General features: G+C 49.1%; 1 protein-coding gene and 1 long non-coding RNA gene across 2 annotated transcripts in view; both read right to left on the bottom strand.

Moving 5' to 3' along the window:
* LOC144949574 (uncharacterized) overlaps positions 1 to 25,184 on the bottom strand; it is a 207,398-nt gene that overhangs the window by 13,029 nt on the left and 169,185 nt on the right. The window lies entirely within an intron of this gene.
* Positions 166 to 22,816, bottom strand: ANO10 (anoctamin 10). Its single transcript, XM_078879511.1, has 14 exons — positions 22,708 to 22,816; positions 16,405 to 16,666; positions 15,990 to 16,181; positions 15,345 to 15,479; positions 14,119 to 14,238; positions 13,502 to 13,755; positions 12,707 to 13,040; positions 12,111 to 12,166; positions 10,816 to 10,890; positions 10,132 to 10,320; positions 8,741 to 8,932; positions 7,509 to 7,646; positions 6,650 to 6,766; positions 166 to 6,012 (listed from the first exon to the last, which is right to left on the bottom strand). Exons 2-14 carry the CDS (start codon positions 16,595 to 16,597, stop codon positions 5,938 to 5,940), a joined length of 2,070 nt encoding a protein of 689 aa, XP_078735637.1. The 5' UTR covers positions 16,598 to 16,666; positions 22,708 to 22,816; the 3' UTR covers positions 166 to 5,937.

Genomic DNA, 25,184 nt, shown 5'->3' with positions numbered 1-25,184 from the left:
CAAGGTCGCAGGACTGGGATTTGTGTTCTCAGTTGAGTTGAATTTCTCCCTTGCACAATACCAGAATTGGGTCAAACAATTCAAAAACATGACCTTCCTAAAAAAAACTCAATATGAATAATGTATCCCTGTAAATTCACAACAACAAAAGCCATTTCACTTTTTGGAGACATTTATTTTTTTGCATCCATAAACTTTCAAATATTGCATTATGCAAGTGAAGGCAGCTTATTAATACAGTTAAGGACCTTTTCCCATAGGCCACAAAACAGTGCATTGCAGCAATAAGCAAGAGCACTCAACGCAAGTGTCAAACGACTTTCGTAAGGAATTGAACTCCCTCGACAACATTGTCGAAGCGGAACACGACGGACAAGTGCTTAAACCACTGTGTGTTCAACCGTTCCACGTTAAACATTGCGCGCGTGTTCATGGAAGTGACCAGCAGCCCCTTAATTCACAGGAACCTTGAGAAACTGGCCATTCTGTCACAATCAGCGCGTGCTCAAGTGAGACACAACCAGGCTTCAAAAGAGGAAGCAAGGGGGGGGGGTGCAAACTAAAATGCTACACGTGTCCCCAGCTAAGAGTGAATATATAACGGCATACGATTGGCAAATGGCCCTAAAACGGATGGAGTGGCATTTAAAACTACTCGCAGGGTATCCATCAGTTAAAGAATAAGAACATTTAGAACTTTAATTGGGTATCGAGGTTAGAAGCACAGGGCCACAGGGTGTTGGATGATCATCCACAGAAAGTATTCAGCACAATTTGTTTGACCAAATCTGGAGAAAATTGTGGCAATTTAGTTTTTGTACCGCTATGTTATCCGAGACCTGTTCCACCAACATTGAGCTGGCACCTCCTTCAAGAGAAAAACTCCAAATTCAGTCACTCTCCAAGAAGGCATTTAAGACGAATATTAAAGATGAACGATCACCGCCACCACACCATCACTTCTTCCTGCCAGATCTCACAGCTGCAGCGGTGGAACAGGGCTCGCGAGCCACTGAATTACACGGCAAATACAGAGGGCATTCACAGCAACAATGTGCCATCCACGAACCCAGTGAATGCACTCTGTGTACGTGTCGGTGCAAGTAATGCTCCACACTCGGCCGTTGCATAGTTCGAAATGTGGAATTGAAGTTCGTGGATCTGCCTGTGGCACACTGCAGAGCTGCCCAAACACTGCCCGGGACGGGCCACATTCGATTGTTACGAAGCAGTCGTGACGACAGTGCTCGTCACAGAGATCCCGAAGGGCCGAACATGACTTTTAGATACCTTTGGTCGGATCACACGGTCGTTGATTGTAATAATAGTTGATCAAGCTAGGACTGTAATCATTGGCTTGTGTCCTCAGAACTGATTGAAAGACAACAATTAAAAACAGTGTTGCCAGGTAGAAAATATTACTCCCCCCTGCCCAGCACCCGATTGGTTCGGCTGAGATCAAAAACGCAGTAATGGCAATCATTTACTGTCCGTTTCGAAGTGGCAGGCCCCGCGTGGCTGTGTGGAGTGTACAGGGACTCCTTTACTTACGAACAATCGATGTACAAACATAAATCTGGAACCGAACTCGTTTGTAAGTAGAGGAGTCTCTGTAGTCCGGGCAGGAGGTTCCTCACCCTGCTCTAGACAGACCGGCCCCCATTGTTCGCTTGAGTCGGGAGACGCTTTGACTCAACTATCGCAGAACGTGTCCACGCAAAAAAACACAACGCTCAGCGTACCGAAGCAAACCTGCCGTCTCTTCACCAGGTGAACAAAACATTAAGTACCGTTTTCACTTGGGGCAACCGGCTCCCAACCGTTGGACAAGAGATTCGCGAGCTTTTGTTTGGTGAAAGTATTCCATGAGATGCAATGTAATCACTTGTTTGAAAGTTGAACAATTGAAACGTTTCAAACTAACCTGTGCAACTCTTAACCTTAAGTGCTTCAGGCCCGGGATTCCTAAAACACCATTCATAACTTTCCACTAGTTTGCATTTCAATAATTACCAATCTCAATCCGCTTAAATGCACCCGATGATTTTAAACAACTGGAACCTGCACTGTGGTGGGTTAGAGAGTTGTGGCTTTAAAAACTCAGCTGTAGTTGTAACATTTAAATGACCCTACCAGTTGAAACCAATTTGGCAATTCAACACTCACCACGGATTCACCCATTATACACGCACACTCAAAGCATGACCAGGAGCTACGCTTATTCTACTGCTGGAATGACAACCCTCCGTTCATACAATATGGCCCACAACTCTCTCTCCACTGGAGCTCCATCTCCTCCTCTTCGGTTGGACCTTTGTAATTGTTACCTGTCAGCTGCCATCCCGTCAGTTATTTTGATAATGAATTGTCATGAACCTGTGTTTACACGAGGGCAGCAATGTTCTGCCAACTGGCGGCCCATGGGCCAGGTAGGGGCCCACAAAGATGTCGTGGAGTGGCCCACCAAGAGATTTGGTTCACAGAGACGCAACGTGGTGAGGCGACAGCACACAAAGAGACGGATATGAGAGGGCTGTGGACAAGAGAGACCATCTCGTGAGAGGGACCCAAGATAACGACGAGAGCCCTCCAGAAGCACAGATTCGGAGTCACATTTACTGCCATTGTTATGACACCACGGTCACGTGATGTCATGACATCACATGGCCCACCCGCTTAAGATCATTTTACGTGACTTGCTATGAAACAGAGTTCAAGAACGATGCATCAGTTCATATCAGACTTAAAACTGCGACATCAAACCTGACGTAAGCTGGACTGAACCCAATCCCGACCGGGTCGTGTTCCCGTGATCCCCATGAATGCCTTGACAGGGCCTTGCCTCTTGGACTTTGGCCAGTTGGGAATTCAGTTCCTCTCCACTTACTACGAACTCCAGTTCCAAATCAGAGCTTGCACCCCTCGTGGTCTTCACATTAGCCACTTGTTCTCAAAATGCTCCTCGGAGTCAACGGCGCAATAATCCTCAGGTCTCACCACTGCACTTGTTTTTATTATATCTGGCGGAGTGGCGATGCCGTTAAGAGCACACAAACCGCAATCGGAAGGTTGTGCATTTAAATCCCGGCCTGGGCTGGACCCAGCTCATCATCTCCCTGGGGTAGGTAAAACAGCAGTGGTCACCTCATTGGCATTGTCTGGCCTCCCGCCATAGGAATGTGGAATGCCCAACACTGGCTCAGGTGTGCCAACGGAGATGAGCACTGCTCCAAAATATTTTGTTACAGGTCGACACTTATTTTGTTCGTTACGTATCTTTATGTTACATGCAGTAATTGTGACCTTATGGGAGTTTTTATTTTACTCTGATCAAGGTGTTTGTTCTCTTGGAGTACAACTTATATACCAAACTGCTCACAAACATACAGCATGAAGATTACCAACCAAGAGCATTGTATTCTTTGAATACTTGCAATGAGCAATGCTAACTGCAAATCCTCCAACTGCAATCTTTCAAGAGACTAGTATTGCTATTTCAGTTACAGCAAAGTGAATATTATAACAAAAACACCATTTACAATACGGTACGTAAAAAAACGCATTGCCTCCAACCCGAATTGCTTCCTGTTAAATGTTTACAAAGCAACGTGCAAGTATCAGACCTCAAACAGCAAAAGACCAGACTACAAGCTACATCTCCCGCGCAAAACAAAACGAACGAGCTAATCCACGCATCCATTTGCCAGCCTGATCCGAGTAGCGTTTTCAACAACTGGCACGAAGATAATTCTACTTTCATAAATAATGGCTTGACTTTAAACAAGCTGAACACGGGACAAGGGGGCCGTGGGCGACCCGGAGAGGTCAGAAGTGCGGAGCCGTCACGGCCGAGGGCCTGGGTTCAAACGCGGGTGCCCAGCCGCTGCCTGTGAATGCACCGAGGCGGTTCTCAAGCGGGGCGAGTTGATGGTCTCCGTCGGTCACCAGCGGACTGCACAATAAAGTAATCATCGGACAATTTGGTTCCGCACTTCATCTGGCTAAATATATTGCTTTTACTGTCATAAATGCGCCAAAGGTAACAGAGGGTGGGTGGGAAAACAGTGCACCCCAGAGTGGATGATGGGTCACTTGACGAGGTTTTGTGAGATTTCAGAAACAATTCAGCCCGCAGATCGTTTAACAACACGAAACTCAAAGTAGCGATTCGTGTTGTTTTAGAAAATAAACAATTCCTCTCCGCCACGCCGCCGTCGCTCCACACGACAATAAAAGTGTTCCTTGCACAAACCATCAGCCGCGTGGCCGTCTGGGAGTGCGCAATGTCAGCAGCACCATTTCAAGGCAAGCAAACTCTGGACCAGTTTCGATTTCAAATTTGATTTGAACCAAGCAAGCCTGACCCTGCCGATGAGAGCCGCGTCATGTTCAATGTGGAGAGACGGTTTACGTGAAGGAGACGTATCGTGTGCCTATTTATGTTGTTTTGTGACGCAGGGTGATGGAAGCACTGCTTTGTGCAAGTTGAAACGGATCCATCGTGTCAAGAGTGCGATTGCGGCTATCACCATTCGGATAAAACTGTGAAGCACAACATATGAATACATGACCCGTCCCTGTGAAATGTTTCACTACAACTCGGCACCATTTTTATTTGCCATTGGACGCACATTCCAAGCAGAACTCTTCTGAACAAGAGCATTGAAGCGCTCTTCAGGCGTATTATTATCGTTAATAAGAGCACTGTGACCTCTTTAACCTTGGTCTTTATGGGAGGTTGATATCTGAATAAGAGTTTTTTTAGCAAACTGTTGAATTCTGATCGGAACTGAAGAGCAACGTTCTATTCTCTATAACAGGAACTTCCTACGGACGGCAGATATACTTACAGAGGCAGGGAATGGAGATGTCAGACTTCTCCAATTCAATGTCTCTCTCTCGTCTGTCCTTTTATAAAGTTCTCCAGTGGAAGAAACGAAGTGTGTTCACTCCGTTACATCTCATAAGAGGTCCCGTTCATTCCCTATGGGGGGGGGTTTGGCATTTGTCCTGTCAAGTGCTAATGCCAAGTTGTGATGGGTCTTTGGGCTACCATCAAAGACTGGGCTGAGGACACTGAAGTGTCTGCGTGTACGTAAAAGAAGGAACACGTGTGCTCTTAAATAACCGACTTCCCTCCCCGCACTTTCATCACTGAAGGATTGTCAATGTAAATGCTCGTCACGAGCCGAATAATAAACCTGGCGCACTGTGACGCACTTTGGTGATTATAAAATAAAGGCAAATAAAGTGTCAGGGTTACAGCACTGCAACAAATGGTCGGAGTCCGCACATCCACGACTTATTACCGCACCTCTTCTGGAGATCTCAGTTACCGTTCACAACGCTGCGACAAATACACAAACCTCTTCATAGAATTTTTACAGTTAAACAAAAGGTTACGTTTCAGCCACTTTTAATTACAGTATATTACTTTGTTGAATATCGATACTAAATATATTTTGTGCACATTTAGTTACAGCAACATAGTATGACCGTTTTTATCTCCATTAGAATTTAGGAAGGCTTTTTCTGATATCTTTTGTAGCGCGTAACTATATGTGCGGTGTAAACAATCGCAGAAGTTATTTACGTTTCATGTCAATAATCTTACAACGGATAAGTTTAAGTGCAGAGGTTAACATCAGCTGGGTGTCTGTCTGCCTGGGTCGCCGTAAAATAATGTCCCGCTGTGACTTCTACCACACCACATCCCGCTATAATTGCTAACACACCACAGCCCGCTATGACCAGACACGAGCAGTCACATTCATACTCCAGCCTACGGCGACCCGGAAGAGATCCAATGAGGAATGAAGCAGCTTTGGGGTTATGTGGGAAGTAACCTTTTCTTTTCCGTTGTCTTAGACCAGCATAGATGCCCCGCGACCGATCGTTTGGGAGGTTTGGCCTTTGCTGCTCGCTTTGCTCTGCGATTTATTCCCCCAGCGCGCTGTTTAGGAAGTCGCCGGTGTTCTGTTCTGAAGACAACGACTTGAACACCTGAATTTTCTGCGAACATTGACACACACACATCACGTACGGTGCATTAGCTTTCACGATCATATATATTTCTGTAACATAAATCCAATCATGCACTATACTAAAAGTCGAAGTTCCCTCTGCTTAGGTCACACAGAGTCTCTAAACTTGCACATGTGCGCGAGCACTTTTTAGTTTTTGCAAGTTTTACAGCAGTGTACGCTCTTGGATGAGAAATCAATGAGAATGACCAAAGCAGAGTTAATGCACCCGATCTCACCGCATCCCACAAGCCAAGCAAGTTCGAGCCTTGTTAGCGCACTTGAATGGGGGATATTTCCTGGCTTTCCAGGCATTGTAGGCGTGGGGCAGTGAAGCGGCCATAGGCTGGCAGTGCCAAGGGTCAGCCCTCCCACGTGTGCCGGGTCTCTCCAGGTACCGTGGTTTCCTTCCAAATGCCACAAATCAAAATGGAATCGGGCAAACTTTGACCCTTCTGAAAAAGGGCCTCGAGATTCAGGAAGACTTTCTTAGGTTGGATAATTGGCATTTTTTCATTTTATTAATCTACCATTTACGCCAAACTAATTTTGTCCCGTCGACAGCCCTGCGTGCGTGCGAGCGAGCGACTGCATACAAACACCCAAGCAGACCACAAAGCGCTCACCTGTTTCTTGAGCGCTTGCAGGGATTCGTAGTCGATGCGCGCCAGCTTCTGACGCACCCAGCGCGGTTTGTCGGGAATGACGAAGGTGAGCATGAACTTCAATGCGAGGAGCGCGTGCTGAGGAACACAAGAGTCCAAGCCACCGCGCTCACAACCACCGCTACCGCCATTCACCGTCGGGGCACGGAGAGTGCAGCAGCGGCCGGGAGCCACCTTAGCGAGGCCCCAACAGGGGCCTTGAGAACAACGACCGCCCAAAAGCCATCTCCCCGGTGTTGATGCTCGCGCACGCACACCTGCACCCGGTACTACTCGCCGAATACATTCACCGACCCAGGGAAGGCCTGTGATAAGTTTCAGAATTTATTCGCACGCTCAGGAATTTTAACTCGTGGTTGCCAGGATCGCAGCGAGCCGACTCGTAAGTATGCCGTTGCCTTCACGCACGCGACTTCACACGCGCTGAGAAGCACAAATACTTCCAACTCTCGATTATCCAGGGCAATTGGGGGGTCGAGGTAGCCCGGATTAAACAGGGATAATGCAAAACAAGTAAATGAGTTTATAAAAAAGCACACATTTCGTACTTGCGTTCGTAGAATGGGGGTGAAGAGACATCGAATGTGCGTTGTGTATTTTATTTTAAGCAATCGATTCACTTGTCGATACGGTCACCTAGTCCCTGTGCCCACATCACCGGCACTCGTGAAAGGCGCGAATGAGCACAGTTAACCAGCAATCCAGACAATCGGCCCACAGATGGTCTCCGGATAACCGCATTACAGATCACAGGGTGGGGATGCTGGGGCCCAGGGGGAGGGAGGGAGGGGGGCTTCTTGGATTTCGACGGGCGTCTCACCTCGGCGGCGACGATGACGAGCACGTAGTTGAGCGTGACGCCGCCTTCCTGGTCGAAGAATGTTCGCACCTGCTCGGACATGGCGATGAGCGCGCAGTTCGTCATCACCGCCATCAGCCCCATCACCTCGAAGGCCAGCTGGGGGAGCGGCGGGGCAGGAAACGCACAGTTGGGTGGGGAGGAGGAGGCGGCGTCGGCAGGGCGACTGTCTAAGTTGGAATGAAAAGTCCATAGCCTGACGGAAGTGGCGGCTGGCCTTGATGAAACGGTGTCGATTCCCGACACGTTCCTCCTCAACCCCCAAGCAACACGGTCCATCGGTGTTCTAAGGCTTTGATCCCCACCCAGAAGATCTCTCGTCTCGGTCCCCACGCCCCCCCGGCCACAGCACACGTCGCCCCTCCACCACGACTCGACATCGCGCTCTCAACAAGCCACGCCTCTCGCTGTGGAACACGTGCAACTCACTGGGAGCTAGGTGCGGCGACTGTGGGTTTTCTGGACGTAAATCTTTTTTTTTATTAACAGACAAGATGATTTCAAACACAGCTTTAAGCCGATGCTATGAAACGTGGTCATTTTTTTGCAAGAAAAGCGTGCACGTTATTGTATGTCAGACCAAAACATTCGAGAGCCCGTTTCAGACAGCTGAGGCGAGCACTGTTCAGCGAGCAACTAGAAAGGTTAACACAGAACACGGGGAAGCGTGGGTGGTGGTGTGGCCATAACCACTCCCGGCCACCTTACTCTAGGGCATGGATGTATGTTGAACTGCTTTCGCACCTTACGTAGCCAACCGTGTTAATCGGAAGTGCGGGGCAAGGACAATAAACTAAACACAAAAAGCTGTTCTCAAGAAATTAGTTTACTACCCAGTGCTGACGTTCACACACCACAGCAGGTACTCATTTAAGGGCGAGTAGACCTAGGGGAGGGCCTACCAATGCACTTACGTACGCACGTACGTACGTACGTACGCACACACACATACGTACGTACATACGCACACACACACACGCACACACATACGCACAACAACTGCCATTCGCCACAAACTGGCGTTAACATCACCACGGCCCTCGTGCCAGGCTATGTGCACGTTAAGGCCACGCGAAGTGTTAAATGCCCGCTGGCAGATAGTCACGGGACAGACCCAGGTGCCATGGATTGACCGAGATGACTGTCCGATGCACCACACGCACACGCAGGCGCACGCACACACACGCACGTACCTGCCAGACCCCGATGTTGGCGGCGGGCAGGGAGAAGGGCCGCTTGAGCACGCAGCACAGCTTGAGCGCATCGGAGCGCACCTCCGTGACGTTGTTCAGCACGGCAAGCACGGCGGCGAGCGGGTACGCGCACGAGAAGAGGCTCACGTAGCCAAATTGCAGGAAAAGCTCCAGGTAGTCGTCGAACGTGCCCTGCGAGGGGCGGGACGCAGGTGGGCGCGGGAGGGGAGACGCGGTACGGACGCCAATGCTGCTGCCGTTGCGGTCGCGCGATAATTCTGCTATTCCACCAGGGAGCGCTGTGGCTACAGCGTTCGAGTCCCAATCGGGAAGGCTGCCAGTTTGAAGACTTTGCGTGTTTCGAACTTGATCACAAAGCTAAGGGCGCAGGGCCTGCAATTGTGTGCTCGTGCCACTGCTGGCGGAAGGACCTCCCCGTTAGCAGGAGTTCTAGATCCTCCGTCTCGAGGTGCACGCGCTGGCCAGGTGTCTGCCGAAGGTGGGTTCTTACACTTCACCACACAGCACGTGACCCGCGACCGACGAGCCGTGGCGTCAACATCTACACCGCTGGGTGAACAGAGGCGCAGCGGCGGTGAGGGGTGGGGGGGAGAATTAAGAATCTTGCACCGTTGTTTTTAAGCGCCGTGGCAGGAGATCAAACCCAGCCGGCGACCGCCGCACGGCATGCCCGGCGTGCGGACCGTAGCCCCGCGGCGGGAGCAGCCCTGGTGAACAGAAGTAGCGCCAGTCCGGTCACAACCGCTTTGTGGCACGCCAGCAGCGGTCGTCTCTCAAGAGCGATTGTTTCTGTGAGCTGTGGCCGTGGAGCTGCACACGTGGTGGTGGTGGTGGTCTGGCTGTTTGTCGTTGACGTGATCGCTGTGGGTAGGTTTGCCACGACGTGCCGATAGGACGGTACAACGGTGACTCTATCGCCTTTTCTTTGCTAAATATCGTCATTTTGTGATTACTGGGGCTCATTTTAATTGTCTTCGTTATTTTATTTCCTGACAAAATATTGAATAAGCAACTAAATAATTATTTAATCTGTAAATTAAACAGCCATTATCCATCAAATTAATGCTTTGTTAAAATGCTTTCCACAGTAAGAAAAATTTATGTTTGCTATCATAATTTGCTCAGTTAGTCGATTTGCTAAATAACTGTCTTTTTTTATCGTAAAAACGAGTGGCAGGTTCACACCGAGTGGCCTGCATCTGCCAGCAATCTTCATCCATCCTGGAGGTACAGCAACGCACAAAACCAAAACAATTTGGAAGCCCAATCACAGATAACGCGATAACCGTCATCGCTAGAAAGTCCGTATCGTATCGCATCGTGGAGGTAGCAACGCGCCGGTGAGCGTAGTTGGGGCTGCGGCGTCGTACCAAGTACGTGCCCATCTCCCCTTCGATGTGGATCTGCTGGCGCAGGGGCGAGTCCTTGTGATCGGACGGCGCTTTCTCCGAGCTCGACCATCCCATCTGCTGGTTCCGGCGCTTGCGGAGCCAGTAGGGCAGTATGGACTCCACCAACTGGTTCAGGATCTGCGATGTGATGAGTAGCGCTGCGAGGCTCTGTGTAGGGGAAGTGGGTTGGGCGGCAGAGTTGAAAGATCTTTACACACTTTTACAAAACCTCGTTACAGGGCTAACAGGCGTGGTGTTCACGTACCGTGTTGTCGCTACAACGCGGTTCTTCCATCTAGGAACACTTTTCTAAGCTGTCGATGACGAACTACTTTCCTGAGCTGCGCGGTGCGAGTATTCTGGGTGTACGCGCGGAACGATACCTTGCGCGGTGGAGTACCCTCATCTCAGTTCTTTATCCCGTCCTGGGACGACTGACCACAGGCTGATGTGATCACGCGAATGTGATCAAAATTTGCATTGTTTGTATTTATTTATGCCCGGTAATGCATTTACAGATATTCCTCGCTTAACGTGTTTTCGTTTCACTCGCACTTCTGTATCTGCGCGGCGCGTTACAGATGTGCAACTTCGACTTTGTACTGATAGTTATAGGTGTTTTTAAAAAGTGCACAATATATATTGTGAGCATGAAATTCAAACCTGTCTTAGGAGCTTCATGTCTTGCATGTAGAAGGCGATGTAGAAGAGAGACGCGAAGCAGTTGGTGAAGTTGAACTGCCAAGGGGAAGAGTAAAAACCCAGAGCGTGGTGAGGCCTTGGCGATCGTCAATGTGAGAAATGAGGCCACTTTTCTTGAGGATCAGTGGCGTTAAACTTAGTTCCAGGAATTCAAAGCGGGGTGTGGGGGGGGCTCAGGCCACGCTTGTGGGACAATTAAACATTCGGTGGTTCATCTTCTTGGTTCTTTCGGTAAAGTCACGTAGAATGGAAATAAAAAAATAAAAATAAAACAGCTGTTCTCCACCCGAGGACGGCTGCTTGCATTGTGGCCGAAACGTCGTGAGAATTATTTTATTATGTTTTATTTTTATTATTTTATTATTTCCCTTCTACGTGACTTTACCGAAAGAACCAAGAAGATGAATCCCTGCAGTCACGAAAGCTTTAAATCGAAATTCAGTGGTTCATCAACTCCAAATCGGTGGCACTAAGCGAGCGTTGGAAATTCCACATTCGAATGACAGGACAAGTCCTTCTGAAGGTAACCACAGTGTAGATGTGAAGCTTTCGTGACTGCAAGGATTCATACTCTTTGGATTTTTCAGTAAAGTCACGTCGGTAAAAAATAAAATAAATGAAAACAACTAAATTAAATCACGACGTTTCGGCCTACTGCATCAGCAGCAGGCCACGCTTTCCCACCTGATGACGGACGCTTGTGTTGCGCCCGAAACGTCGCGATTTAATTGAGTTGTTTTCATTTATTTAATTTAATTGTTTTACCTACGTGACTTTACCGAAAAAAAAACCAAAGAGTATGAACCACAGTGTACTTTCCACATTGAGAGGCCAGGCAGGTAGAGTGAGTGATCCAAATGGGAAATAAATGTTCCTCTACCTCTCCAGCCTCTCTATGTGCTACGAAGGAACGGCCATCCCCAACACGTCCCCCCTCTGAGTATATTCTCTCTTTTCAAGGCCAACTTGTTGAGTTTATTTATTTGTGCTCGAGTACCACCAATGCAGCATCAAGAAATAGTTGTATTTTGACGGAGGGCCAATGCCCACAACATCAGCTTGCTAAATATTTGTTTTGTTACCATGGGTGTCCCATGGAGAGACTGCGACCTGCCACATGAATCTGGAATTGATGGCACATTTCAGACACCATGCCTTGATACTGACGCCGGCGTTGTGTTTAGATATGTGTTCTTGGCAGGAAGCGTGCGTGTTTTTTTTTTACTCAAAGGCACCGTGTAAGGAATGATACTCACAACCAACACTTTAAGGATGAGGTGGTTCTGATGCGTGGACTCCAGCCGATGATTTTCTGAGCCAAACAAAAAACACAAAACCAATGCAAACCACTCCCATACTAAACCAGTGGCACAGCGCATCACCACATCATTGTCGGGCAATCGTGTAAATGATTACACATGACTGTTAATTATTGATCAACAATACATTATATCAACAAATTCAGAATTAGGTGTTTTTCTTCCCGATTATATTCCAATTCTGTTATCGGGATCATGTCACGAGAAGGGAGACGTTTCCATTTGGAACTCGTTGCGGTGAGCACTGCCACGCATTGTGTCAGACAATGGTTCTCACCAAATAACCTCAGGGCACTACTCCCGATTACATCACAGCATTACTCCCAATGTCCTCTCAAAAATCTTCAGACTGTAGAGTCGGATTATTCCAAGATAAGGGACCGGGACATTCGGCGACAGCTCGGGACGGCTTTTCATCCAGCAGTGGATAGCTCGCATCCGTCGATGAAGACGATGACAACGGTGGCGATGCCGGCGAGACAGACGACGATGTATTACGAGTAACGGCCCGTGCCGCCCCCTCAGCCACTGACCCCACTCGGTGAGCAGCTCCGCCAGGTACCGGTAGGCGCGGTTCATGGCCTCGATGACAACGGCGTAGATGACGCTGGGCACGTACGGCACCAGCACGGCCAGCGGCCCCCCCTCGTCCGCATCGCCGTCGCCGCTGTGCCGCCACGCCAGCACCCACGCCTCCATCCAGAAGTAGACGTCCATGGCGAGGTAGGAGAGGTAGAGGCAGGCGCACACGAAGGGCACCGACACGGCGTACACGCGCAGCGAGCGGCGCCAGCTCGGGTACGTGGGCTCCCTGCGGCCCGTCACCGGGTTCGTGCCCAGTTCCCCGTGGAAACCCGGACGCGGCTCCTGCCATCGTGGGGGGGGGAGGGAGGGAGGGAGGTGAGGGAGGGAGGGAGGGAGGGGCACAGGTGTTTCTGTCCACAAGCATAGGGCAAGAGATGGCAAAATGTGTGACCGAGAGGACCCGTAGCTTGGCATGGAGTACCAAGCCGGCAGATTTCATGGTTCCCCTAACCCCACCCAACCGACGCAACGTATAAGAACATGGAACAATGTGGCTCGCATCTGTAACCCAATAAAATTTAGATTTACGTCGTGCCTAAATGTGACCCCATCTCAAGACACTGTACAGAATCAACAGTGGGTGCATTTAGCTTCTATACAGATATAGAGTCCGTCATGTAGGTCTCTGCGCGAGTCTATGGGAGTCGAAGGGTCCCTATGTGTATCTGTGAAAGGCACAGATGTGAATGGCCAAAGAGGCTGATCGGGTGGGGTGGGGGGGGGAGAGGCTGGCCTGGTCGCACCTCGAAGTCGTGCCTCATGAGCAGCGTGCCCCAGCAGAAGGAGAGCTCCGCGCTGTGCCTCTTCCACAGCTCCAGCACCACGGTGGCCCACGCCAGGTTCAGTCCCGCGAACAACACGTACTTGTCAAAGTCCTCCCAGGCAAACAGGTAGTAGGGCAGGCCCATCAGTGCCATGGGCACCAGCGCCCACGTGAAGAAGCCCAGGAAGCCAAAGTAGAGCGCAATCTCCTCCCCAAAGTAGCGTCGGATCGCCTCTGTAGACGGTGAACGAGGGTCGAGGACATCGCAGGGCAGAGAGAGCAGTCCGCAACCCCGAACCTCCTTCCGTTCCTCCCATAAAGCTCACCTCTTCTACATTGCCCCATTTCTTCCGAGGCTATTCCGCTCACGCACGCTGGTTGCCCGTCCCAGCACTAACCAGGCCCAATTCCGCTTACATTCTGAGAGCATATTTCGAGTGATTTGGTGAGAGGCATAATGTAATGCGTATATAATGATCCGTATTGTTTTGGACCGGCTACGGGAAACCTACACGCTAATTGTATGCGTGTAAAGTAATTGAGAACTCTGACGGCGCAGGTGACAGCTCGTAGGCATTAGATAGAGGCGGCACTCACCCAAAGGCTGGTAGGATGGCCTCGCCTGCTGGTACCACAGCGCCGACAGCTTCTTCAGCTCCTCCGTGTCGTGCAGTGGGTAGATCTGCACCAGCAGCCGTTTGGACTGGAATCGGCGGACTGATCCACGTGCAGAAGACACAATTTGAGGGGTGGGGTCAGGGCGGGGTGGCCGGAGGGAGACAGGGTGGTGACACGATAACAACGTTAGAGGGAGAGAGTCAATACATTTTGCCTGCGTTCTGCAGAGCTTATAAACACATACACTTTTCATCAATGCTATTTTTTAGATGCAGCGATGGTTTGAGCACGGGCCAATTCAATAGTTGCGCATAAGGGGGATCAGAACTTTGAGTTGGTGCCGAGGTACAATATTGAGGTCCTGGTTAATGGGTAGGTGGTTGATGGGTAGGTGGTTGATGGGTAGGTGGTTGATGGGTAGGTGGTTGATGGGTAGGTGGTTGATGGGTAGGTGGTTGATGGGTAGGTGGTTGATGGGTAGGTGGTTGATGGGTAGGTGGTTGATGGGTAGGTGGTTGATGGGTAGGTGGTTGTTACTGGCAAGAAAACTCCCCTGAAGCTTGCAGGTCTCTGCAGATATTTGGTGGCAGAATTCCACTTTGTGGATGAGCTTAAATAATGCGACCTGGGTGATGTCACTTGGACGCGCTACGGCAGCACATCCAGACGAACTCTAAACGTTTTGGAGCAAGTTACAACTAATTTTGAAATAATTAATGTATTCGTGCTGCCCGTCTGTCTATCCATCTGTCCCTAATCGGGGCATACGATGGATGACCCAATATTTCGGGGCTCACCTGATTGAAAACTGGCCAAATGTATGAAAGGGTGGCCAAAACTTGGATGAAACAAACCAGAAGCAAAGAGGGCAATTTCAAATATGCAAACTGACGTTGCCATCACAGGTACCCATCGCTACCACAGCAACGTGTTGCACCCCGAGAGCTGTCCGTCGGCTCCCATACCGCTTCACCTAACACTTACACGTCGTGGAGAGCGTGACGTAAGCCAAGCGTATGCATGGTTTTTTTCTCCCTTGTTTCTCATGAACGAGGAAGCTCCACACCCAAGACGTGCAGCCCAGGATGTCAATAGAGACTTGGCGCGTATTTTTTCAAAAGACAGCCGAGTTTCACTCTCTAAAATAATAAGTCTCGAGTCCGTGCGAATTCCCCCCCAAGTTGCTTATTACGACGGTGACTTACACACGGACTTTCCCGGGTAGAGCTTGATGTCGGAGTATCCCGGGATGCTGATCTCCTCCTTGGCGCGCAGGTTGTTGAGCGCATGCTTGACGATGTACTGCTGCTCAGCCATCGTCAGGAACGCGACGTTATCATCTGTAACGGCGCGCGCGCACACGCGCACGGATACACCGCGGGACACTCATCGTATGCGATGATGGCAGTACAGCAAGCAGGTGGTTTGTTTCTGGCAAATATATTCGTTGAATAAGGGCTTGGCGGATAAAACAGAGATTAAGCCGCACTGTGGCTTCATCTGTGGTGTTGGCCACCCACCCCCTCGTGTGCCGTTTCGGCCTTCATACGTGCTCGCGAATAGCACTTGCCCCAACAGTCTGTTAAGGCTCTACTTAGTCTTTGGTGTACCCATTTGGGATGTAATGAAGCACTCTCCGCACACACAAGTGGTTGATGACCTGTGTGTGTGTGTGGACCTGAGTGTCATTTCTTATCCCACAGTAAACGAGTTTAATGTTTCCAAAATTATACCTTCGGTAGTGCTGTTTGTTCCTGCCCGCTTGACATTCCAGGCCTTTGGATTTGCGCTCGGCAACAGCGATATGTGGCAACAACAAAACACACTCGCACATAGAGATGCTCGTCTACCGGAGTATCCTTCGAAGGTGTGCCGTGAGAGGTAGGTGAAGGCCCTCATGGAGCCATCCTGACAGCGCCGCACAAAGCCGGCCTCCTCCGCCCCAATCAGCAATCGCTTCCACGTGGCTCCCACCACGAGGGTGCGGCTCTCGCTGTCCGCTTCACCGCCCACCCGCAGTGGCTGAGCCTCCAGGTAGGCACCTACAGGCATGGCACGGGGCGTAAGCGATCCGATATTCTTCACAGAACCCGGAGGTTGCGGACCGTCAATGTACGTATGTTGAACTTCTTTCGCACCGTCCATACCCAGCAAACGGCGAGTCGCTACCAAACATTCCACAGCCACGTCAGTGGCTCTAATGTTAAGATGACCGGAAGTTAAAATAAGGCTACCGTGGCGACCGTGCAACCGACTGTGCCTCACCGCCGTCAAGGTCGTTGTCCCGCAAGCGCGAGAGCAGCCAGTCGCGCGTCACCAGCTGGAGATGCCGGGACAGCTCGATGACGACCAGCGGCTGGAAGCCCAGATGCTGCTCCTCCTCCTCCTGCGGGGCCGGCGCTACCGCCCCGGCCTCCTCCGCCTCCTCCTCCTCCACCAGACGATCCAACCGACGCATCCTCTCGGTTCGCGTGCACCGCGCCCACGTGCCCTGTCCGTCAGGTGGACGCTGTCAGAGCTTGACGACCTAACCACCGCACAGGAGCACAGATAGGAAATAAGTTCCACCACTGTTGCTTCTTTTAAGGCGATTGTTGAACTCTTTTTCCACACACTTGCTTGAGCATATTTATTCATGTTACATTATAAAAAAATGCACATATTTGTACACTGGGCAAACCATGACATTGTGATGTTTGCAATATTTAGGTAACGTGCAATATAATAAAATGTATCAGATTACACAATGGATGACAGATTCATAAGCATGCCGGAGCATCATGTGATAAATGCACTTGTGAAAGAGACACGACATGGAGTTCTGACTTCATACACAACTCAAACAGGTCCGATCCATATTCGTTTTTTGCGTTAGGCCACACTGTAGTTTCATTCCAAATGTTTTTGTGAATAACCCTTCAACCACCCAACATTTACCAATAAATATCTTTGTCAATGAAATATCTTTGTAAATGAGGCAATCTTGCTGTTGGGTCATGGACTGAATAGTGTCAATAATTTTAGCATAAACCTACCACATGACTGAAAGCAAAAACTAATATGGATCATGGTACTGGCTACGGTAAAACCCACGTTTTAAGACAAACACATATTTAAGCGAACTAACCGAAAAAACCTGTATTATGGATATTGGTAGTGAAAGCATGCGTGTAAACTGAAATGCAGTTTACTGTGATACTCAAAAAAATGTTCACAGCATTTAAGTAACAGACTATTATCTTCCACATGCCTCATCTGATATGCACATTTACTGTAAGAAATGTTTAATGAAATATTAAGGCTTGTCAAAGTAGCAACCTCCATCTACACGGGTACAATAGTTTCAGTACAGAGCTGTGTGCTGCTCATGAACGTCTCTTCGCTTGGCCGCGTGTAAAAAGCAAACTAGAAATAGCGCCGAATGAAATGGATCTGGCAGCACCGCCCGAAGGTAAAAATAATCAGGGAACTGGTTCTCTGTAAGCGCGGTGCCAACAAAATGAGCATGCGGTGGCACGTGTCATTTTATAGGCCAGCCACAAAACATGTACGACTTGTACTGTGCCGTGCTTACAACCTCATCCTCGGAGCAATGCGGCAAAGTGCAGCACAAGAGGATCGCCTGTGTCGGCGCCGTTTTAGAAGACTGTTCGTGACACATTAACCAACATGATTTGGCGAGCATCAGATGTTGCCGTATCGGTGGCAACGACAACGTACTGGGAAATAGCTCTGGGTTGCCGGTCGCAAGGTCACCGGTTCAAATCGCAGTCTGCGTTCACACGGCACGCAGCATCCCTGCTGGATCGGTTAAACACGCACCGTCTAGCGGCGTAGCTACAGTGTGCTGGCGCTGCGACTGCACTGGTGCCCGCTTTCTGCAAGGCCCTAGGCACCGGGCCTTGAAAAAAGGAGGGGGGTAAATTTGACAGGTGCCTCGTTTAATTCCTTCCACCTCACGACGTATGCCACCAGTACCATCTCGTGGAGTCTGCACAGGTTTGTGGGAAGCCACAAGCGGGTGTCTTGTGGGGGAGACCTATAGCTGGTTGCGTAAAAGACTTTAAGTGACTTTCAAATGATACCGGTTGAAATGACAAACTTCAGGGGAAATACCTGCAAGGTCTTAATAATATTCCCAGTATGACAAGGTTCTGGAACAGCCATTTATGAAGCGAGATTAGATTCTCGGTATGTCCGTAAACGCACATCACAAGTTTGGAGGAAAGTTTGATGTCACTGCTTGTATTTGAAAGGAAAGAACCAAATAATATTTGAAAGGACATCCTTACGTGACCAAATCGCCCAGAAGGCGCCAGATGTCGTCAGATAATTATATTCTGCTGTATGCCTCGACCAGGTGATGAGGGAAACAGACAACCTTAGAGCCAGACTCCTTCAAGACTATTATGTGCAACAGTATTCGAGATCCTGAACAAAATACAAGGGAAGTTTTTTTTTTATTCAAGACGTGTGCACGTTCTATTTGCAGACACAAGGGCGTGGTATAAATTGCCTGGAATGAGTCACAAAAAAACCTCAAGACGTTCGTCAAGTGCACTGCCTAAAAATGGAAAATGATGGGATCGATAACATTTCAGTCGATGACCCTTCGTCACAGCACGGGTGCTATGAGGGGTCATAGCCCAAATTAAAATGATCCTTCTAGATTGCACGTGCGTTATGATAAAGGGCGATTGGCTTAAATATCGACTTTTATATATTTTTTCCTTTTAAGGCCACAGTTGTTGATAAATGTGTTCAGTCGTGATCACCTCGAATTGTTTACTTTTATTTAAATACTCTATAGTAAAAGTGTAGTGACATCGCTGGATGTCACCATGCTGTGGGTGCAGTTCCGGCCCTAGAGGGGCACGGCGTTCGGTGTAGCGACATCACCGGATATCACCGTGTCGTGGGCATAGTACCGGACCGAGAGGGGCACGGTGTGCGCTGATTAATAGCGCTGGATGGCACCACGCCTTAAGTGCAGTGCCGACCCTTCAGGACAGGGTGTGTGGGTGCCGACGGAAGGATGGGGTTGTGCGAGGCACTCTGGTTGACCCGGGAGTACACGTGATCGGTTAAGTTGACAGAGGGGCCCCAAGAGGGGGCTAGGGGGGTCACGTGATTGGGACCCAGATCCTTCCTGAGGATTCTGGAAGGTGGACGTGGCCAAGGGCGGAGTCGGCCACGCCACAGAAAATATAAGCAGGGTCCCGAGAGGGACCGGGGTGGTTGTTGTTCATCCTGGAAGAAACTCTTCATCTACGATCTCCGTTCAATGAGTCTCCAACACGTGGACCCGGGCCGAAGTCGTTGGTCCTGGTCCGTAGTAGCAGTTACGTAGTGACTAGTGTAATTAGCCGGGTGGTCACCACCCAGTTAACTACACCAGTCACGTAGTAACTAGTAACTAGTGTAGTTAGCCGGGTGGTCACCACCTTAGGTTGTTATTCTGTTAAGGGGAAGTTACCCCGTGTGTTGGAATTGAATAAATGTGTTGCCTCCAAAGTCTACGCCTGCGACTCAGTTGAACCCATTACAAAAGTGATTGTAAAGTGGTGTAACACCTGATAGGACTTTTGTAGAAGGACGAACGAAGATATGCCCAAGTTTTGTGTCCTGTACTCCTACATCTCAGACCATTATTTTCCATTTCTCTATTCGCACTCTTCAACTGTTCTTCCGTTTCCTTCGATTCCACCATTCCTCGTCCCAATCCTCCAGCAGGGGTTTCTCTTGATGGCCACCTCGAAGGCCGCACCCCCCCTCCACGACTGGATGCGGCATCTACAACTGTATTGCCAATTCCGTTTAGGTCAGTGGTGATATTCCCGTCATTCCACATTCATTGACATTGTGTTCAAAGGACGGTAATCAGGTCTTTTCCTGAAATGCCTTCATTACTTGCCCCTTCTTTCATTGCGAGTGCCATTGGCCTCCTGGGAAGGTACATCGGGCCACCTGCGGGTGTTGGGCACCCCCTAGACTGACCGGCAGCTCATCCACATGCATCAGATGCCACCCTTCCCGGCGAATGGGGCCCACCTGGACCCCCAGGCTGAGGACAATCGTAGGGTCTACCGTCCTGGGTCAGGATGGACCTGTAGTGTGGAGGACAGGGGCGTTGACATCCCTGTATAGTGTACAAAGTACAACGTACACCATCCCAATATTTTGTACAAAAAAAATCGCCCGAAGATGCTGGATGTCATTTCCAGCAAAACGTTGTAGTCAAATTCTAAATGTTGTGGATTCACTCTTCAAACACACCAGTGAGCTGAAGAAGTAACTAATTGGCGTTTTGTTAACGTGACACATTTTTTACTGATTGGCCGTGTCGGGTGGTGGACGGTTGCGACACATTTATAACTAAAGCGATCTAACCCAAAAACCTTAATTATGAATAATACTGGTCGCGAAACCCTACGTGTTAAACATGATATAACGCTGTAGGTTGATGCATTAGCCACAGAGAGGGCTGAAATAACTAAGAAAATTGCCACCTGCAAACTCACGACTCGCAAAAAAATGAGTCACTTTGTGAGAAAAAAACCCGAGTCTGCTTAGAGAGAAGTGCTTCAACCATGAACTTCCCTGTTGAGTTAAGGAAACGAAAGCATCGAATCAAATAGGTGCAGCAGGCAGGGACATTTAAATTCTACAGGTACAGCCACAAGCCAAATACGTAGTCTGATTGCGAAATGTGGTCGATGGTAGTAGACACGCCATTTATATTTCTGGCATATATGGTCGGTGGCTTCTACATTTTCTGTCGATTCCTCTGATCTTTCTTAACATTTTGTAGTTGTTCTTCAAGTTAGTTTTCGCACTTTTTTTTAAACAGCAAAACTATTCAGTTATTCCATGATTGAGATACTTCATTTGTGTGTAAACAATTTCGTAAATAGGTTAATTTGACTCTGAACTGGTCCCAACTCTATGATGATGTCCAGGTTTCCCATAAAGTCCAGTAGTTTCCCCTTTTTAATACTGCAATGGGCAGTTTGCTTCAAGTGTGAAACCTCCTTTTGCATCAGACGAATGCTTTAAATTCTGGGATGTAACATATTGCCCGAGATGTGCATGCAAACCCATCCACGAATTGTAAGATGCGAGCATTATCATGAGTTATGGTTCAATCTCTCTTGCCAGGGGCTAACATTTGTGCACAATCATCATCCTGAGTTTTTCTGCCTTCATGTTCCCATTCATTTCCAAGCCGTGTTCAGTCAGCTCCACGTTGATCTATATTTGTCTTAAATTTCAGCAGGAAGGGCTTCATGAGCTGCTTGGCTCGATCTCATGGGCGTCTTGCGAGGGTGCGGATGATTTATCCGCATTCAATACTGCACTGTAATTGGTAAGGCGCGTGTCGTTTTATATCTCTCCCATTCCTCAACATGTCTTTTGTGATTTCTGACAATTCATTCCCCGTGTAATTTCTAACCCTTCTCCCAACTATCAATTCAATTTCAATTAGTAAGCTTAGTTATTCCATTATTCTTCCTGGCGATATGCAATCATTACTTTCGCCCTCCTTGGCATTTGCTATCTGTTGCTTATAATCTCAAATCGGCTGCTTTTTCTGTGTTTGATGTCCACGAGACCACCTCGATTTGCCTGCAAATTAAAGGCGCGTCTGCCGGGCCCCGCAGACGCGTGCTTGTGTTCAGGGTTGCCGTCATCCTCCACTCGTCAACGCAGCCGCAGCAACATCGCCGAAGACCGTGTTGATAAAGGAGTGCTGATAAAGGAGTGTTGATAAAGGAGTGTTGATAAAGGAGTGTTGATAAAGGAGTGCTGATAAAGGAGTGTTGATAAAGGAGTGCTGATAAAGGAGTGTTGATAAAGGAGTGTTGATAAAGGAGTGTTGATAAAGGAGTGCTGATAAAGGAGTGTTGATAAAGGAGTGCTGATAAAGGAGTGTTGATAAAGGAGTGTTGATAAAGGAGTGTTGATAAAGGAGTGTTGATAAAAGAGTGTTGATAAAGGAGTGCTGATAAAGGAGTGTTGATAAAGGAGTGTTGATAAAGGAGTGTTGATAAAGGAGTGTTGATAAAGGAGTGTTGATAAAGGAGTGCTGATAAACTAGTGCTGATAAAAGAGTGTTGATAAAGGAGTGTTGATAAAGGAGTGCTGATAAAGGAGTGCTGATAAAGGTTGCCGCAAAAACGACGTAACACGTCTGCGGTCCCGTCAGATAAGGTTGACAGAATAAACATTGCCATGAGCGGCATATCAAGGACTCAAAACAAATAAAATAGCTGACGTGAGTGCATGCAACGGAAGCTATCTTTGTGCAATTTGTCACTTCTAATGCAACAAAATCGAACACAATCATTGAGGCCCATCACGAGGGTGGGAGCATCGTCGGGCACAGGCGCCGCCCCGGGACTCGGAGCGCTCAACCCGGCCGGGCCACTAGCAGAGGGTCGGCGAAACTCGCAGGCCTCGTGGGAAAGTTAAAATATACATCTGTGATTTATTTATTTTGTTAAAGAGGCATGCAAATAAGGGTCCGCTTCGAAATCTCTGGGCAACGTTCATCGTGGCCGTATTTACCTTTGACGATCAGTTCCGCTGTGCGGGCGGATGGTCGCGGAACGGAGTCGGCTCACGTGGAAGGCCGCAGCCTCCTCCTCCTCCTGCCGTGAACGCCCACGGAAGTGCTCACGCCGGGGGGGCGGTGCCACGCCAGAGGGTTTACCTCTAAAACCAGTCGTTAACCTGGGGTGGCGGTGCCACGCCAGAGGGTTTCCCTCTGAATCCAGAAGTTAGCTTGGGGAGGTGGTGCCACGCCAGAGGGGTTCCCTCTAAAACCAGTCGTTAACCTGGGGTGGCGGTGCCACGTCAGAGGGGTTTCCTCTAAAACCAGTCGTTAACCTGGGGAGGTTGTGCCACGCCAGAGGGGTTCCCTCTAAATCCAGAAGTGAGCTTGGGGAGTTGGTGCCACGCCAGAGGGTTTCCCTCTAAATCCAGACGTTATCTTGGGGAGGTGGTGCCACGCCAGAGGGTTTCCCTCTAAATCCAGTCGTTATCTTGGGGAGGTGGTGCCACGACAGAGGGTTTCCCTCTAAATCCAGAAGTTAGCTTGGGGAGGTGGTGCCACGTCAGAGGGTTCTCCCTCTACATCCAGAAGTTAACCTGGGGTGGTGGTGCCACGCCAGAGGGTTTCCCTCTAAATCCAGACGTTATCTTGGGGAGGTGGTGCCACGCCAGAGGGTTTCCCTCTAAATCCAGACGTTATCTTGGGGAGGTGGTGCCACATCAGAGGGTTCTCCCTCTACATCCAGAAGTTAACCTGGGGTGGTGGTGCCCCCGCTGCACTTAGAGGTAATACTGAGTTAGTGCTGGTGCCACATTGTAGGTTTCAGCTCGACATCTGGAGGTTTTCCATTGTGCCACGGTGGTTATGTCACCTAAGAGGGTTTACCTCTGTCACCTGGAGCTTCGGCACTGGAGGAGGATGCCACCTCATTGCGTGTGGGGGTTTAACCGTCGGCTGTCGTGATGCCACATCAGACGGATTTACCTCTAGAATGGAATGGTCTTTACAAAATGTGCATCTTCTTGGTTCTTTCGGTTAATTCACGTAGAAGGGAAATAATAATTTTATTATGTTTTATTTTTATAATAGTATGTGTTATTATATTATGTTTTATTTTCATAATTTTTATTATTATTTTATTATTTCCCTTCTACGTGACTTTACCGAAAGAACCAGGAATATGAATCCCTGAAGTCACGAAAGCTTTAAATCGAAAAATGTACATCATTAGTTGAACTGTGTTTTCAATGCAGAAGTTGTATTCTCTTGCAGGCGTCTTCTCTGCTGCGTGTATCTGCCTGGCTCGCAGTGACAGGGCTGGGAGATGTTAACTACCTCGCCTGGTGTGCAGGAGCTCGTGGGTTCCATCCCAACCCTGACACCTGCCCGAATATTTGGAGTTTGCGTGTCTCTCTCCCCGTGGTTACGTGGATTTCATAAATATTGCTCAGTGGGCCCGACCTGGTAAAATACAATCGTTCATATTTTACTTTTGCAACAACGTAATGTCTTGAATGGATGTTTTAAAATCATCCCTACATATAGTAGAGACCCGTGTGTTCAGGCCTTGGTTTGTGAGAGTTTGTGGTTGGCTGCATGACGATGGTGGTGGGGAGGGAATTCCAGAGCAAGTACTCAGTTTGCCTCAAAACGAGTACCTGGTGCGGTGTGTAAACATCGTCACTAGGGAGACAAAGGCGGCCGGGCGTGGTGCTGGCCGACCCCACCCGTGTGCCGTGCCGGCCTTTACAGGTGCTCGCTAACAGCACTTGCCCCGACAGTCTGTTAAGACTATACGGGGGATCTTTGTGCGTGTGAGCTGCAGAGTGGACGAGACGCAGCACGGCCTCGCTAACCTGGCAGCAGTCTGGGCAGTGGCGTCACGAGGGGGTGCACCATCAGAGGGTGACACCATCAGAGGGTGACACCATCAGAGGGTGACACCATCAGAGGGGTTGACACCATCAGAGGGTGACACCATCAGAGGGGTGACACCATCAGAGGGGTGACACCATCAGAGGGGTTGACACCATCAGAGGGGTGACACCATCAGAGGGGTGACACCATCAGAGGGGTGACACCATCAGAGGGGTTGACACCATCAGAGGGTGACACCATCAGAGGGGTGACACCATCAGAGGGGTGACACCATCAGAGGGGGTGACACCATCAGAGGGGTGACACCATCAGAGGGGTGACACCATCAGAGGGGGTGACACCATCAGAGGGGTGACACCATCAGAGGGGTGACACCATCAGAGGGGGGGGGGACACCAAAATTACTGTCTATACAATTTTTGTGCAGTTTCAGCAGAAATTTTTTTTATTAAAAAAAATCCCTGGAGTTAGTTATAACAACAACCAAATTTTTTTCGTAAGCCCAGCTTACATGTACTGTATCAACATACCTACAAGGCTAAAATTCTGCGCTAATTTACTTTTAGAACCTTCCAATTGCGCTCCGCTCAGAGCCGTCGTCGTTACCCAACTC

The sequence above is a fragment of the Lampetra fluviatilis genome, chromosome 54 (assembly GCF_964198595.1).
Source record: "Lampetra fluviatilis chromosome 54, kcLamFluv1.1, whole genome shotgun sequence".
Taxonomy (NCBI): domain Eukaryota; kingdom Metazoa; phylum Chordata; class Hyperoartia; order Petromyzontiformes; family Petromyzontidae; genus Lampetra; species Lampetra fluviatilis.
The sequence above is the reverse complement of the archived record's forward strand: the minus strand, read 5'-3'. Positions and strand labels throughout refer to the sequence as shown.